This window comes from Phyllobates terribilis, unplaced genomic scaffold (genome assembly GCF_046119375.1).
Source record: "Phyllobates terribilis strain yellow unplaced genomic scaffold, ASM4611937v1 Scaffold_2__4_contigs__length_985480577, whole genome shotgun sequence".
Classification (NCBI taxonomy): Eukaryota; Metazoa; Chordata; class Amphibia; order Anura; family Dendrobatidae; genus Phyllobates; species Phyllobates terribilis.
The window spans coordinates 615,090,011-615,108,018 of record NW_027362762.1 but is presented as its reverse complement, the minus strand read 5'-3'; the positions used below and the strand labels follow the sequence as shown (position 1 = coordinate 615,108,018).

Sequence of the window (18,008 nt, the reverse complement as noted above, 5' to 3'; positions counted from 1 at the left end):
CCTGTATTATCAGTACATTATATATACAGTGCTCAGCATAAGTGAGTACACCCCTGTATTATCAGTACATTATATATACAGTGCTCAGCATAAGTGAGTACACCCCTGTATTATCAGTACATTATATATACAGTGCTCAGCATAAGTGAGTACACCCCCTGTATTATCAGTACATAATATATACAGTGTTCAGCATAAGTGAGTGCACCCCTGTATTATCAGCACATTATATATACTGGGCTCAGCATAAGTGAGTACACCCCTGTATTATCAGTACATTATATATACAGGGCTCAGCATAAGTGAGTACACCCCTGTATTATCAGCACATAATATATTCAGTGCTCAGCATAAGTGAGTACACCCCTGTATTATCAGTACATTATATACACGGGGCTCAGCATAAGTGAGTATATCCCTGTATTATCAGTACATTATATACACGGGGCTCAGCATAAGTGAGTATACCCCTGTATTATCAGTACATTATATATACAGGGCTCAGCATAAGTGAGTATACCCCTGTATTATCAGTACATTATATATACAGGGCTCAGCATAAGTGAGTACACCCCTGTATTATCACTACATTATATATACAGTGCTCAGCATAAGTGAGTACACCCCTGTATTATCAGTACATTATATATACAGGGCTCAGCATAAGTGAGTACACTCCTGTATTATCAGTACATTATATATACATGGCTCAGCATAAGTGAGTACACCCCTGTATTATCAGTACATTATATATACAAGGTTCAGCATAAGTGAGTACACCACTGTATTATCAGTACATTATATATACAGGGCTCAGCATAAGTGAGTACACCACTGTATTATCAGTACATTATATATACAGGGCTCAGCATAAGTGAGTACACCCCTGTATTATCAGTACATTATATATACAGTGCTCAGTATAAGTGAGTACACCACTGTATTATCAGTACATTATATATACAGGGCTCAGCATAAGTGAGTACACCCCTGTATTATCAGTACATTATATATACAGTGCTCAGTATAAGTGAGTACACCCCTGTATTATCAGTACATTATATATACAGTGCTCAGCATAAGTGAGTACACCACTGTATTATCAGTACATTATATATACAGGGCTCAGCATAAGTGAGTACACCCCTGTATTATCAGTACATTATATATACAGTGCTCAGTATAAGTGAGTACACCCCTGTATTATCAGTACATTATATATACAGTGCTCAGCATAAGTGAGTACACCCCTGTATTATCAGTACATTATATATACAGCGCTCAGCATAAGTGAGTACACCCCTGTATTATCAGTACATTATATATACAGGGCTCAGCATAAGTGAGTACACCCCTGTATTATCAGCACATAATATATTCAGTGCTCAGCATAAGTGAGAACACCCCTGTATTGTCAGTACGTTATATATACAGTGCTCAGCATAAGTGAGTACACCCCTGTATTATCAGTACATTTTATATACAGCGCTCAGTATAAGTGAGTACACCCCCTGTATTATCAGTACATTATATATACAGTGCTCAGCATAAATGAGTACACCCCCGTATTAGCAGTACATTATATATATATATATATATATATAGTGCTCAGCATAAGTGAGTACACCGCTGTATTATCAGTACATTATATATACAGTGCTCAGCATAAGTGAGTACACCCCTGTATTATCAGTACATTTTATATACAGCGCTCAGTATAAGTGAGTACACCCCCTGTATTATCAGTACATTATATATACGGGGCTCATCATAAGTGAGTACACCCCCTGTATTATCAGTACATTATATATACAGTGCTCAGCATAAGTGAGTACACCCCTGTATTATCAGTACATTATATATACAGGGCTCAGTATAAGTGAGTACACCCCTGTATTATCAGTACATTATATATACAGTGCTCAGCATAAGTGACTACACCCCTGTATTATCAGTACATTATATATACAGCGCTCAGCATAAGTGAGTACACCCCTGTATTATCAGTACATTATATATACAGGGCTCAGCATAAGTGAGTACACCCCGTGTATTATCAGTACATTATATATACGGGGCTCAGCATAAGTGAGTATACCCCTGTATTATCAGTACATTATATATACGGGGCTCAGCATAAGTGAGTATACCCCTGTATTATCAGTACATTATATATACAGGGCTCAGCATAAGTGAGTACACCCCTGTATTATCAGTACATTATATACACGGGGCTCAGCATAAGTGAGTATATCCCTGTATTATCAGTACATTATATATACAGGGCTCAGCATAAGTGAGTATACCCCTGTATTATCAGTACATTATATATACAGGGCTCAGCATAAGTGAGTATACCCCTGTATTATCAGTACATTATATATACAGGGCTCAGCATAAGTGAGTACACCCCTGTATTATCACTACATTATATATACAGTGCTCAGCATAAGTGAGTACACCCCTGTATTATCAGTACATTATATATACAGGGCTCAGCATAAGTGAGTACACTCCTGTATTATCAGTACATTATATATACATGGCTCAGCATAAGTGAGTACACCCCTGTATTATCAGTACATTATATATACAAGGTTCAGCATAAGTGAGTACACCACTGTATTATCAGTACATTATATATACAGGGCTCAGCATAAGTGAGTACACCACTGTATTATCAGTACATTATATATACAGGGCTCAGCATAAGTGAGTACACCCCTGTATTATCAGTACATTATATATACAGTGCTCAGTATAAGTGAGTACACCACTGTATTATCAGTACATTATATATACAGGGCTCAGCATAAGTGAGTACACCCCTGTATTATCAGTACATTATATATACAGTGCTCAGTATAAGTGAGTACACCCCTGTATTATCAGTACATTATATATACAGTGCTCAGCATAAGTGAGTACACCACTGTATTATCAGTACATTATATATACAGGGCTCAGCATAAGTGAGTACACCCCTGTATTATCAGTACATTATATATACAGTGCTCAGTATAAGTGAGTACACCCCTGTATTATCAGTACATTATATATACAGTGCTCAGCATAAGTGAGTACACCCCTGTATTATCAGTACATTATATATACAGCGCTCAGCATAAGTGAGTACACCCCTGTATTATCAGTACATTATATATACAGGGCTCAGCATAAGTGAGTACACCCCTGTATTATCAGTACATTATATATACAGTGCTCAGCATAAGTGAGTACACCCCTGTATTATCAGTACATTATATATACAGTGCTCAGTATAAGTGAGTACACCCCTGTATTATCATCTTGTATATATTGCTGGACGCGTCCTTCTGTCTTAAGCTGGTATGGGCGGTGTCAGTGTGGCTCCAGAGTCAGCATGTGTGCATACTTTGGCGCCATTTTATTGAAGACACTGTGTGTGTGAAATCGCAGCCACAGTGTCTTCAACAAAATGGAACTGGATGTCGCGGGATGCGCATGCGTTGACTCTGGCACCATTTTATTGAAGAATTGTACTACTGGGGATACCGAACGTAAATGGGGCATGTTTAAGGAAATACTACTAGAATATTGTAGAAAACTTACACCATCTGGTAATAAAATGGCTATGAATAAAAATAAACCATTATGGATAAATAAGACCATACAAAGTTTAATAAGACAAACACGAAGAGCATTGAAAATCTTGAAGGTCGAGAATACATTAATGGCATTTTAGGAGTCTAAAGATTGGGATTCTGGTTTGCTTTTATCCTAAGTCATATTACAAGGATTGTCAAAGGGTCGATATTGACTTTTAGGATTGCTGCTTCCAATAGGTGGCACTAGAGTCCAAGTCCTCTTCCTCTCTGAAGAGACAATTTGCATAATTGGACTTTGCAAAGGTATTTGGTACTGCACCACACAACAGCCTTATACTGAAGATCTAGAAGTAGGGACTGGGGGGAACTATATGCAGATAGGTAATGAATTGGCTAAAAAACAGGAAGCAGAGTCATCATAAATTATTATTATTTATTATTATAGCGCCATTTATGCCATGGCGCTTTACATGTGAAAAGGGGTATACATAGCTGATACACTTACAATAATCAGCGACTGGTACAGGAGGAGAGAGAACCCTGCCCTCGAGGGCTCACAATCTACAAGGGATGGGTGAGGATACAGTAGGTGAGGGTAGAGCTGGTCATGCAGCGGTATGGTGGAGCAGTGGTTACTGCAGGTTGTAGGCTTGTCGGAAGAGTTGGGTCTTCAGGTTCTTTTGAAGGTTTCCACGGTAGGCGAGAGTCTGATATGTTGGGGTAGAGAGTTACAGAGTAGGGGGGATGCACAGGAGAAGTCTTGTATGCTATTGTGGGAAGAGGAGATAAGAGGGGAGTAGAGAAGGAGATCTTGTGAGGATCGGAGGTTGCGTGCAGGTAAGTACCGGGAGACTAGGTCACAGATGTATGGAGGAGACAGGTTGGCTTTGTATGCTAAGGTTAGGGTCCTGAACTTGAGTCTCTGGGCAATGGGGAGCCAGTGAAGGGATTGATAGAGAGGAGAGATCGTGGAATAGCGCAGCGACAGGTGGATTAGTCAGGCAGCAGAGTTTAGGATAGATTGGAGGGCTGCGAGAATGTTAGAAGGGAGGCCATAGAGTAGGAGGTTGCAGTAGTCGAGGTGGGAGATGATGAGGTCATGCACTAGTGTTTTTGCAGAGTCTTTGCTGAGGAATGTACGGATCTGGGAGATATTTCTGAGTTGGAGTCTGCAGGAAGTTGAAAAGGCTTGGATATGTGGTTTGAAGGAGAGATCAGAGTACAGGGTTATACGGAGGCAGCGAGCTTGTATTACTGGGGAGAGTGGGCAGTCATTAACTTTGATGGATAGGTCAGTTGGGGGGGTTGAGTGAGGTGGGGGAAAGATGATGAATTCAGTTTTGTCCATGTTAAACTTTAGAAATCTCGCGGAGAAGAAGGATGAAATAGTGGACAGACATTGTGGGATTCTGGTTAGCAAGGAGGAGATATCGGGTCCAGAGAGGGAGGTAGATCTGTGTGTCATCAGCATAGAGGTGATACTGAAAGCCGTGAGACTCTATGAGCTGTCCCAGGCCAAAGGTGTAGATAGAGAAGAGCAGGGGCCCTAGGACTGAATCTTGGGGGACACCGACAGATAGGGGGCGAGATGAGGAGTTGGTGTGTGAGTGGGAGACATTGAATGTCCTGTCTGTTAGGTATGAAGAGATCCAAGATAGGGCCAAGTTTGTGATGCCAAGAGAAGAGAGAGTCTATAGTAAGAGGGAATGGTCTACTGTGTCAAAGGCAGATGACAGGTCCAGGAGGAGGACAGAGTAGTGACTCTTGGATTTGGCAGTTAGTATGTCAGTGGTGACTTTAGTCAGGACAGTTTCAGTAGAATGGTGTGGTCAGAAGCGTAAGTGGTCAAAGAGGGAGCAGGAGGAGAGGTGGGAGGACAGTTCAAGGTGGACGTGTTGTTCCAGTAGTTTTGAGGCATAGGGGAGGAGTGATATGGGGCGATAGCTAGACAGAGAGGATGGGTCAAGGGAGGGCTTTTTGAGGATGGGTGTGATTGAGGTATTTTTGAAACATGAGGGGAAGACGCCAGTTGTTAGTGACAGGTTGAAGAGATGGGTTAGGGTTGGGATGAAGACTGTGGAAAGGGTCGGGATTAGGTGGGATGGGATTGGGTCGAGTTCACAGGTGGTGAGGTGTGATTTGGAGAGTAAAGAGTAAACTTGATCTTCTGTAATGGTGGAGAAGCTGGTTTTGGAGGAGGAAGGTTGGGTAGATATGAGGAGGGGCTGTGGGGACTTAAGGCAAACGCTTTGTCTGATGGAATTCACCATATGTGATTGCAGCTGGAGAACCTATGTCAGAAGGAGTGAGCCAGCTTTCGGTGATGGCGAGGAAGGAAAGTTTGTTAGTAATGAAAATTTCATGAATGTAGGAAAGTTTGTTACAGATGGAGCTAGCGTTCCATAGAGCTCCTGTTAGTGCGACTGGGAAAGTGGGGGCTGGGTGAATGTTAATAAGGTGCGAGAGTTTGTGACAGATCGTGGATAGGAGGTGGAAGTGACTGTGGGGATGTGGTGAGGAGGAACAGGATTTAGAGAGATATCGCCAGCAGTGAGGAGGAGCAGAGAAAGTGTTAGCAGATGGGAGCAGGAGAGAGCATGAGGTGGCGGTCTGTGCTTATAGACACAAGATTGAATGTTTCGGAATAGATCTGAGGAGGAGGTGAGGTGGATGGGAGGGATGGAAGGAGAGATGAAGAGTTCATTACTAGGTGTAGGGATTAGGGGGTTAGTAGAAAGTGAAGGATTATGGGGGTGAGAGTGAAAACAAACAAAACATGGTTAAAAGAGAGTAAGCAGTCAGTTTGAGTTACCTGACTAACTGCCTCTGAAGTAACTGCCCTACACACTTGGCGACGCAGACACACTTTGCGGAAGAAGACGCGTGCTGCTACCCCGCAAGCATGCACCCCTTAAGGAGCTTCTAAATATATAGGGCACACTAAACCATGAGGTGAGGGGCATTGTGGGAGCTGCTTGTGGATAAATTAGCAGCTGCTCAGATCACCAGGAGATGGCTGTATGATCAAAGACAGAGCTAGGGTTGTGTGGGCATATGCGGTTTAGCATCTTTAGATATCTGATAAAGTCTACAGTGGGGAAAGGACAGACATACCAGTGAGTATTGAATGGAATGTAATAGATAAAGCAGATATTTCAAGTCGAGATATTGTACCATTAGATTAATGCAAGGGGGGGGGGAGTAGCAGCACATGACAGACAGCAAGCAGAGGTATTGTACTTTGCGGAAGAAGACGCGTGCATCAACCCCACACGCGTGCGCCCCTTATGCAGTTTCTAAATGGTACGTTCTCTAAATGGGACATAGTCAGCAGTGGGGTACAGCAAGGATCTGTGCTAGGACCGATTCTTTTTAACCTCTTTATTAATGACCTAGTGGATGGGATTGAGAGTAAAGTGTCAGTTTTTGCTGATGACACCAAACTATCTAGGATATTAAAAACTGACCTTGACAGTACAGTATTACAAAACAACCTGGATAAGATGTCTGAATGGGCAAACACTTGGCAGATGAGATTTATTGTAGATAAATAAAGAGTAATGCACCTAGGATGGAGTAATCCTATTGCTGCATACACATTAAATGGGAGTATACTCGGGACTACAGAATAGGAGAAGAACTTGGGTATTCTGGTTACAAGTAAGCTGAGCAGCAGTACTCCATGTCAGGCAGCTGCAGCAAAAGCAGATACAATTTTAGGGTGTATAAAAAGAGAGAGAAAATCCTGTGATCCCAACTTATTGTTACCCCTTTATAAATCACTGGTGAGGCCACTAGCATATGGGATCCAGTTTTGGGCTCCACTTTTTAAAACGGATGCTCAGTTGTTAGATTCAGTTCATAGGCGGGCAACTAGATTATTACAAGGGATGGAAGGCCTCTCATATGATGAGAGGTTGTAAAAGTCAGTCTTGTTTAGCTTAGAATTAAGATGTCTCAGAGGAGATCTCATTATAAATGCATATGTGGTCAGTACAATGGACTGGTACATGTCTTATTCCTTCCGAAGACGATACTAAGGACGAGGGAACACTCATTACTGGTGGAAGAAAGGTGATTCCGGCAGCTGCCATATTTTTCGGACTATAAGACGCGCCGAACCATAAGACGCACCTAGGTTTTAGAGGTGGAAAATAGAAAAAAATTTAAGCAAAAAATGTGGTCATGACATACTGTTATGGGGGGGGGGAGAGATGTGCTGCTGACACTGTTACAGTGGTAATGTCCCCCAATTCTGTACATATATCCCTCATCCTGGTATATATATATGTCCCCATCCTGATATATATGCCCCCCCATCCTGATATATATGATCCCCATCCTGCTATATATGATCCCCATCCTGCTATACAGTGGGTACGGAAAGTATTCAGACCCCTTTAAATTTTTCACTCTTTGTTTCATTGCAGCCATTTGGTCAATTCTAAAAAGTTAATTTTTTTTCTCATTAAAGTACACTCTGCACCCCATCTTGACTGAAAAAAAACAAATTAGAAATTTTTGCAAATTTATTAAAAAAGAAAAACTGAAATATCACATGGTCATAAGTATTCAGACCCTTTGCTCAGACACTCATATTTAAGTCACATGCTGTCCATTTCCTTGTGATCCTCCTTGAGATGGTTCTACTCCTTCATTGGAGTCCAGGTGTGTTTAATTAAACTGATAGGACTTGATTTGGAAAGGCACACACCTGTCTATACAAGACCTCACAGCTCACAGTGCATGTCAGATTAAATGAGAATCATGAGCTCAAAGGAACTGCCCAAGTTGCTCAGAGACAAAATTGTGGCAAGGCACAGATCTGTCCAAGGTTACAAAAGAATTTCTGCATTACTCAAGGTTCCTAAGAGCACAGTGGCCTCCATAATCCTTAAATGAAAGAAGTTTGGGACCACCAGAAGTCTTCCTAGACCTGGCCATCCCGCCAAACTGAGCAACCGTATGAGATGAGCCTTGGTGAGAGAGGTAAAGAAGAACCCCAAGATCATTGTGGCTGAGCTCCAGAGACGCAGTAGGTAGATGGGAGAAAGTTCCACAAAGTCAACTATCACTGCAGCCCTCCACCAGTCAGGCCTTCATGGCAGAGTGGCCCGACAGAAGCCTCTCCTCAGTGCAAGCCATATGAAAGCCCGCATAGAGTTTGCTTCAAAACACATGAAGGACTCCCGGAATCAGATCAGATTCTCTGGTCTGATGAGACGAAGATAGAACTTTTTGGTGATAATTCTAAGCGGTATGTGTGGAGAAAACCAGGCACTGCTCATCACCTGCCCAATACAATCCCAACAGTGAAACATGGTGGTGGTAGCATCATGCTATGGGGGTGTTTTTCAGCTGCAGGGATAGGATGACTGGTTGCAATTGAAGGAAACATGAATGCGGCCAAGTACAGACATATCCTGGATGAAAACCTCTTCCAGAGTGCTCTGGACCTCAGACTTGGCCGAAGGTTCACCTTCCAACAAGACAATGACCCTAAGCACACTGCTAAAATAACAAAGGAGTGGCTTCAGAATAACTCTGTGACCATTCTTGACTGGCCCAGCCAAAGACCTGACCTAAACCCAATTGAGCATCTCTGGAGAGACCTGAAAATGGCTGTCCACTAACATTCACCATCCAACCTGACAGAACTGGAGAGAATCTGCAAGGAAGAATGGCAGAGGATCCCCAAATCCAGGTGTGGAAAAACTTGTTGCATCATTCCCAAGAAGACTCATGGTTGTACTGGCTCAAAAGGTTGCTTCTACTCAATACTGAGCAAAGGGTCTGAATACTTATGACCATGTGATATTTCATTTTTTCTTTTTTAATAAATTTGCAAAAATTTCTACATTTCTGTTATTTTTCAGTCAAGATGGGGTGCAGAGTGTACTTTAATGAGAAAAAAAATGAACTTTTTAGAATTTACCAGATGGCTGCAATGAAATAGAGTGAAAAATGTAAAGGGGTCTGAATACTTTCCGTACCCACTGTATATGTCCCCATCCTGGTACACACAATCCCCCATCCCCATTCTGGTATACATGGTCCCCCATCCCCATTCTGGTATACATGCTCCCCAATCCCCATCCTGGTACACATGGTCCCCCATACTTAGCATTGCAGTGTGCTACTTTGTTTTGTTACAGCCACGTACAGGCCTCAAAGTTCACCGCGCATTATAAGGTTGCGATGCTGACATCATCACCTTATAACGCCCAGTAAGTTCTGGCCTGGATGAGGCCAGAAGTCTTGGCCTGCAGTGAAAGGCTGGAGATGCGTCATGCAACGGTAGAAAGAAGAGGACCTGACTGCGAGCAGTGGGGCAGCTAGAAAGAAGAGTATTGGTTAAAAAAAAAAAGCCTAATACTCAGCTTGTCGGCTGCTTGTCATCAGGTCCTATTTTTTCCACTGTCATGCGCCACATTCCAGTGTGTTCACTGTAGGCCAAGACTTCCAGCCTCTTACAGGCCTCAAAGGTTACTATGCATCATAAGGTCGCAAAGTTAAGTTCACGACCTTATGACACGCCGTAACCTCCAAGGCCTGAATGCAGCCAGAAGTCTGCAGGTAAAAGGCCAGTGATCTTACACTTAACAACAGAAATAGGTGGATTGGAGAGTGGGGAGCGGTAAGGCTGGATAGGTCAGCGGTGAGATTTTTTTTTTCTTGCCTTGTTCCTACTTCCAAACAGGTTCAAGTTACAAACAAACCTACTGGGCTTATCTAGTTTGTAACTTGGGAATGCCTGTATTGAATATCTATGAAATTCAAACTTTTAGACTTTGTAATATTTGTCTGACAGCATAGAATATGTTAAACTGGATAAATAATATTTGCCTGTTAAATTAACTGCTAGTATTCATCTACTTTGCTGCAGCCATGATGTTCTGTACATCCACGTAATTGCTGCAGCCAATCACAGTGGTGATGCATGTACGCCAATAATTGACTATATTGACCATGTGGAGGTATAGCACTTCATCTCTGCAAGGAAGAAAGCAACGGTCTGTGAGGACCACTGGAGCGTTTACTTGGTGGGTATTGATTAGGGTTGGGTTTTTTTTTACCATAGTCCGTGCTAAATAAAATCTTTATTAATATGTACAAATGTGTTCATACACATCAGGAAATATATATTTCAGAGTAAACCAGATTCTCCCTGTCCCAATCCCTTTGACTTACAGGTCTGTCTGTATAAAGAAAGACCTGTCAGGCTTCTGATGTAAGGCAGGAAGAAGCTAGCTGGGGACACATGGGCCAAGATTCAGTAAGACTGGTGTTTCATACGACAGTCTTAATGAGGGCCATAGGAAGAAAATATGCCAAATTCATTAATGGGAATCTGTCACCACATTTGACTTATGTAAGCTATTAATATGCACATACAGGTAATAGACTGCTGAGGAGAGATCCCTGTATGTCTCATATCAGATGCCTTGTTGTGGATAAATCCTCTTTTATCACTTTATATAAATGCCCTCTTCTGGGCTCTGGGGGGGGACGCTGCCTGGAAGATAACTCTGCCTCCACAGCTTATTATACATGAAGGGGAGTTACAAGTGTGTTTACTCTGAAATTAAAACATACCTGTTTCCAGTCGCGCAGCCAGTGATTGATTCATGCTGCCTGTCATTCGGGCAGCATGAATCTAAAAGACCTCTTTGCTTTAAGTACATCTATAACACAAGCATCTGACTGTCATTAATGTCGCTGTTTCTGCCCGTGGTTGGAAGTTGTAGTCTAGTCTAATCTCATTTTTGAAAAGATGTACACTAAACATAGTCCAAACTAATGAATGACCGGTATTACTATGCTCACCTTTGTGAGACAAACAGCATCTCTGTTATGTTTTGTTGTTTTTTTTTACTTCTAGGAGACATTAAATCAATCCGAGTTTGATCTTCTTCTTAACCACATTTGTCATGCTGCAGAAAACCTCTCCAAGTCGAAGCCATTTTCTAAATTCTTACTGGTTCTTCTCACAAGTAAAAAGAACTTGGTAAGAGTTTTTTTCCATTTAAAAATAGTTGTCACAGGGCTAACAAAAAAAATTGTCATTTGAAAATGTTGCCTTCATAAAGGTGAAATGTAATAAATTGAGGGTTGTTTAATGTGGGCTTGTCAAAGTATCTTTAATATGGTGTAGTATTACGTATGTCTGTTAAGGCGGACGTACCATGATGTACGGATTTCCTGCAAGTATCCTGACTCGAACTTGAGTTTCATAGGCATATGTGAGGCTGTCAAGTTGGGGTCAGGAGACGTTTCACTAGTCCTTGCATCCTGGTCTGTACTTGGACCTTGATACACAGATGTCTGAATTTGCTGTTAAGGAAGCACTCCCATTAAGTTTTTTATTCATTAAATATATGCATGTAATGTTGTATGAGTGTGTTAATATACTCACCTACCGCTGCTCTGTCCCATGTCCAGCGCCTTTCTTCTCCTCTTCTCAGTGTCGTCACTACAATTACAACTAACCAGCTCGCTCTATGCGTGAGTCAGGTGTCTATTTTTACAATGTAAGCCTGTTGAGCCTTGTTCTGACACTCCATAGACTTACATTGTCAAAGCCACTTTGGGGTCACGCAAAGCGCCGCATAACCCAGAGACAGGGCTGTGGAGTCAGTGTCCATTTTGGTGGAGTCTGAGTTGGTATAAAATGGACCGACTCCTAAAATATATAATAAATTGGGTATAGTGGTGCAATGATAGATGTGCTGTAAATGTTTTCATAAGAATTTGGGAAAGATGAAATGTCCTATAAATGTCTGTTCTGTTCCTGATCTAAGGATTTGGGCTTTTACTTCAGATGAATCTGTGCTACATTTCATGTACACGCGCAGTAGTGACGCCGGGCTGTGGGGTCGGGAGTCAGGGAAATTGAGGAGCCGGAGGTTTGGCTTACTGACTCCACAGCACTGCTCGGAGAGACTGCAGAGGGATGATGTCAATTAGAAGAAGAGCCCAATGGTGCTGGATCCGGAAGAGCACGGCAGTAGCTGAGTATATTAATACACTGCACTACATGCGTATATACACATATTTAATGAATCAAAAACTTAATGGGAGTGCTTCTTTAATCTTCTTTCTAATTTGCAGTGGCCTCTTAGGATAAGAATCTGAACGTGTGTATTTATCGTTGTATTCTAGAATTGGCTTTATTCACTTGCAGGCTGCATACACAAATCATTTTAGTATAAGGCACAGTAGTAGAAGACTGTAGCCTTTATTTCCTTGGGACAGACTATGATTGTAGATGGTCTCTCTCTCTCTACAAGTGGATAATGTGGCCAATCATGGTGCATCCAAATATTTGGCTGTAGGAAGTCAGGTATCACACAGCTACATTCAATTCTTCCAGCTTGGAGTAAGATGAGGGTTGTCATTTAGTCTGAGAGGTATAACCATGTCAATTAAATGTCTCACAGCCCACAATGTTGAGGCCATAGGACCTCCCTTTATTAGCTGGACAGTTTGGGGGGCTATGTGGGAAACTGTTTTGTACTGGTACTCCTCACCACTGTGTTAAGAGGGTATTCCCTGACGTGCTGCGCTCAGCAGCCTCTCCTTAGCCTAATCTTGTAAGTGGACAGAGTTACCCAGCCAAGTCTAGGGGTCCTTTGGTCTTCTGAAGCCTATGTCTGTACAATTCCCCTCTCTAGGAAACTTTACCCCTCCTCTTCTTGCCTTCCCTTTCATGCAGTCCTATGTGCATTGTCCTCGTTCACACATCCTTATTTCCTGCTGCTTTTATGCTTTTCAAGTATAATACTGTGTTATGACCACGACTCTCTCGCATGGCTCAAATGCTACTGTAAAGGGAGACTCCGCTCCCCACACTCACTTATCCACTCACCTATTGCAATACCCCACAACCAGTTTACACATCCACTACATACACTTTTCGCTGCCACCACTCGCCATTCTGGTAGGCCTTCCGAATGCATGCACTGGGTCACACACACCACCCAGCTTTCCTGAACACCTAATAGGTACTCTGTTTGCACTCTTGCATGCACATGGTAACACAATCAAGCTATTCTTGCCCTCTTCATGGTTTGTGGGTAAGTTTAGAGCATCAATGAACAAACTTATTAAATGTTTAGATTTAATGTACAAAAGGAGTATAATGCTTAAAAAAAGTTACAAAAGATGGAATAATAAAAAGACGTACAAGCAATGACTGTATAGAATAAAAAGGATGAATAAAGACAGGTCTTACAATTCTATCAAGCTTCTAGGAGATGCTGCAGGAAAAATCGGACAGAACAGCAATATATTTTGCTCTCCTTGACCTGACAATGATATTCGGTAGATGAGACCAGACCCCTCTCCCCACCTCTGCTGAAGCAAGGGGAGAACTGCTGATTGGAAGTGATTAAAACCCATTTTTTCCCTTATTTCTATCGTGGATCATATTTTACTTCAGGATCCTTCTAGATAAACAATATAAATAAATAAATACCCTGCTGTAAATAAATAAGTAAAAGCAATAGTCTATATAAATAACATTGGGTACTTAGTAGTGATGAGCGAGCATGCTCGCCACTGCTCGGTACTCGCCCGAGCATCTCAGTACTAGAGATGCTCGGAGCTCGCCGAGTACTTTCGAGATGCTCGGGCGGGAGCTCGGGTCCCCGTCCTGCATGTTTAGCGCTATTTAGAGAACCAATCATGCAGGGATTGTCTGCCACTCACTGTAATGCCACAGCCATGGTGGTTGTGGCATTGCAGTGATTGCCCAAATCGATGGGAACAGTGCTCACAGTGAAACATGAAAAGCTGGCAGTTCATCAGCGGCATACACCGGTACCCGACAATTTAGAACAGAAAGAATAGAGCATCACACACAGATTAGATAGATAGAAACATGTCAGTCACATATATAATAAGTGCAGTGATAGTGTTGATTACTGTACTTGTCATTTAGTGTTAAAATAAAGGATTTATTAAAAAAATAATACAAGTCTTTTCATGCACCTGTCTCTTTAAAAAAGCCGGCCGGCAATTCATCAGCAGCTTACATCGGTACCCGACAATTTAGAACAGAAAGAATAGAGCATCACACATAGATTAGATACATAGAAACATGTCAGTCACATATATATGAAGTACAGTGACAGTGTTGATTCCTTACTTGTCATTTAGTGTTAAAATAAAGGATTTATTAAAAAAAAAATTGGCGTGGGGTTCCCCGTAATTTTAGGCTCTAGCAGAGGTTAAGCAGACGGCTGGGGCAGATGTTTGAAGCCTGGGAAGGGGGTAATACCCACGGAGCTCCCCAGGCTACTAATATCAGCCCCCAGCTGAATACCTAGCCTTTACTAGCTATTAAAATGGGGGACCCAAAAAAAAAATGATGTGGGGTCCCACCTTTTTTAATAGCTTGCAAAGGCTAGGCAGACAGCTGGGGGCTGATATTAATAGCCCAGGAAGGGTGCCATGAATATTGGCCCCCTCCCAGGCTAGAAATACCAGCCGTCAGCCGCCCCAGAAATGGCGCATCCATAGGATGCGCCAATTCTGGCACTTAGCCTCGCTCTTCCCACTGCCCTGTAGCGGTGGCAGTGGGGTAATAGGGCTGGGGTTGATGTCAGCTTATAATGCCAGCTGACATCAAGCCCAGGTTAGTAATGGAGAGGCGTCTATAAGACACCCCCATTACTAACCCCATAGTCAAAGTTAAAAAAAAAACACAAACACCCAGAATAAAGTCCTTTAATTGAAATAAACACACAATTCTTTATTGTTCTAAATTAAACCATACCTACCATCACGCCCATTCCAAGTGAAGCCAACGATCTCCTGCAATAAAAGTAAACTAATAAAGCAACATCATCCTTACCTTTCCATGGTTCCCACGACAGCTTCAGCTCTGCTACATTGACATGACAGGCTGGAGCGCAGCAGAATGCTGCCATCCAGCCTGTCATCCCGCGGACACTGAGAAGAGCAGGCTTCCTTGCGCTCCTCAGTGTCTGGCTATGACGTCATCCAGATGAGCTGAGTTCATGAGCTGAACCCCACGCCAATTTTTTTTTTTAATAAATCCTTTATTTTAACACTAAATGACAAGTACAGTAATCAACACTATCACTGTACTTATTATATATGTGACTGACATGTTTCTATCTATCTAATCTATGTGTGATGCTCTATTCTTTCTGTTCTAAATTGTCTGGTACCGGTGTATGCTGCTGATGAATTGCCGGCCGGCTTTTTTAAAGAGACAGGTGCATGAAAATCGGAGGGCACTAGTGTGTTCCAAGTGCCCTGCTATGTTTTTCATGCACCCTCCTATATACCCTGCCTGCCTGTCTGCCTATATATTCTGCCTGCCTGACGTTTAATTGAGCACCGTTCCCATCGATTTGGGCAATTTTTGACCTTCTGCAGACCGCCGGGGGGGACCACCAGAAAAATGCTCGAGTTTCCCATAGACTTTACATTGGGCTCGTTGCTCGGGTCGAGCACCCGAGTATTCCAATATGCTCGACCCAAGCAAGGAGTACCCGAGCATTTTAGTGCTCGCTCATCACTAGTACTTAGTAAACACCGTTTTTGATCAAATAAAGCGTAGAAGCCATCCCACCAAAATCAAGGTGTGCCCAAGTTCGGAATGGTCCTAACCTCTAATATAAAAACCTTACCCTGCGTCATAGTGACGTCTTGTGTGAATAAGGACTGAGAAAGACTGGGTCCCAAATATGGACACACAGCTAGTGAGAAACTTTTTAAACGTAATTTCCAGCTCAAATGAAAGGTGGCCACACCCTTACCTGCACTCAATGCGTCACTATGATGCAGGGTAAGGTTTTAGTATTAGAGGTTAGGACCATCCCGAACTTGGGTATACCTTGACGTTGGTAGGATGGCTTCTACGATTTTTTTGATCAAAAATGGTGTTTACTAAGTACCCAATGTTATTTATATACACTATTGCTTTTACTTATTTATTTACAGCAGGGTATTTATGTTATATATTTATATATTTTGTTTCTGTTTGGTTTTTGTCGGTTTTTCGACCAGTTTGAACATGCTTCTATTTTGCATGCATACCAACTTCACTCCAGTTCATTTATTTGGGTTTAGATAAACAATATGGCCATCATCTTACCGAACTTACTTTAAAGGTAATCTATCAGCATGATCAACCCTCCTAAGCCATCTATATAGCCATGTACTGTAGCTCATAGAAAGTTGAATAAAATTTAAACTCATTCCTTGAGATCTGTGATCTGGTATTGTGCTTCAGAGAATCCACATTTTTCTTATATGTAAATTAGCTGTTTAGGATTATGGGCCGGACACTGATCAGCATGAGAATCTATCTCCAGAGATTATTATAAATAAAAGCAGGAACTACCAGTGTAAACTAAGTAATGCCTGACACTTTGCTCTCATAATCACACACAGCTCTGCAGCAACTTCAGAATTAACACAGTGCAGCAGAGCTAACACAGTGCAGCAGAGCTAACACAGTGCAGCAGAGCTAACACAGTACAGCAGAGCTAACACAGTACAGCAGAGCTAACACAGTACAGCAGAGCTAACACAGTACAGCAGAGCTAACACAGTACAGCAGAGCTAACACAGTACAGCGGAGCTAACACAGTACAGCAGAAGTAAAGTTTGTCTCGTTACACACATTTGCAGCATCACTTGTCCCTTCATAGTGCTGGTAGCCCTGCTGCAGAGCTGTATCTGTATACAGAGTTGTGTGCGATTATGAAAGCAAAGTGTTAGCCATTACTTGGTTCACACTGGCATTTCTGTGTCCGGCTCATAGATCTCAACAACTCATTTACATGTAAGAAAAATGTGGAATTCTCTGGAATAATTGTAGATATCAAGGCTTAATTTTATTGAACTTTCTATGAGCTTCATATAGACGGCTTAAGAAGGTTGATCCTTCTGTCAAATGCCTTTTAAGCACTCTATATACACTGAACATGAATAGGATATATCCATGATTCGGAAAGATATTGCGTTCCAGTGGGTTGTCGATTTTACCCACAAATGCAAATATGTTACCCTATGTTGGATATACAGTATCCTGATTTTGTCAAACTCGGATTATTAAAAAGATAGCGTTGACGTATTGTTTTTCCTTATGTCAGATGGGCTTCTTGCCATTGTGGATTCAAAGTGGCTGGTGTTAGAACCTTGCTCTTAGGTTTTTTTTCCTTTGCTGGTCACATGACCTTGTTGGCCTATTTAATCCTGCTCCGCCCTTCTGGCTTTGCTGGACTTCATTGTATATCTACTTTCTAGCTAGCCTGTGCTCTGTGTCTTGCTCTGTTAGTTTGCTTGGTCTACTGACCTCTATGTTCTATATATTTTGTTTGTTCGTCTGTCTGCTACTATTTCTGTTAGGAGGTGTCCCATATTCCTCCCAGTCCTTAGTAC

At 42.0% G+C, this 18,008-nt stretch overlaps 1 protein-coding gene across 1 annotated transcript in view; it reads left to right on the top strand.

Moving 5' to 3' along the window:
- The window catches only part of FANCE (FA complementation group E), a 226,620-nt gene that overhangs the window by 180,629 nt on the left and 27,983 nt on the right, over nt 1-18,008 (top strand). The window contains exon 9 of the mRNA XM_073670648.1: nt 11,470-11,595. Coding sequence (XP_073526749.1) covers nt 11,470-11,595 — 126 coding nt within the window. The remainder of the gene's footprint in view (nt 1-11,469; nt 11,596-18,008) is intronic.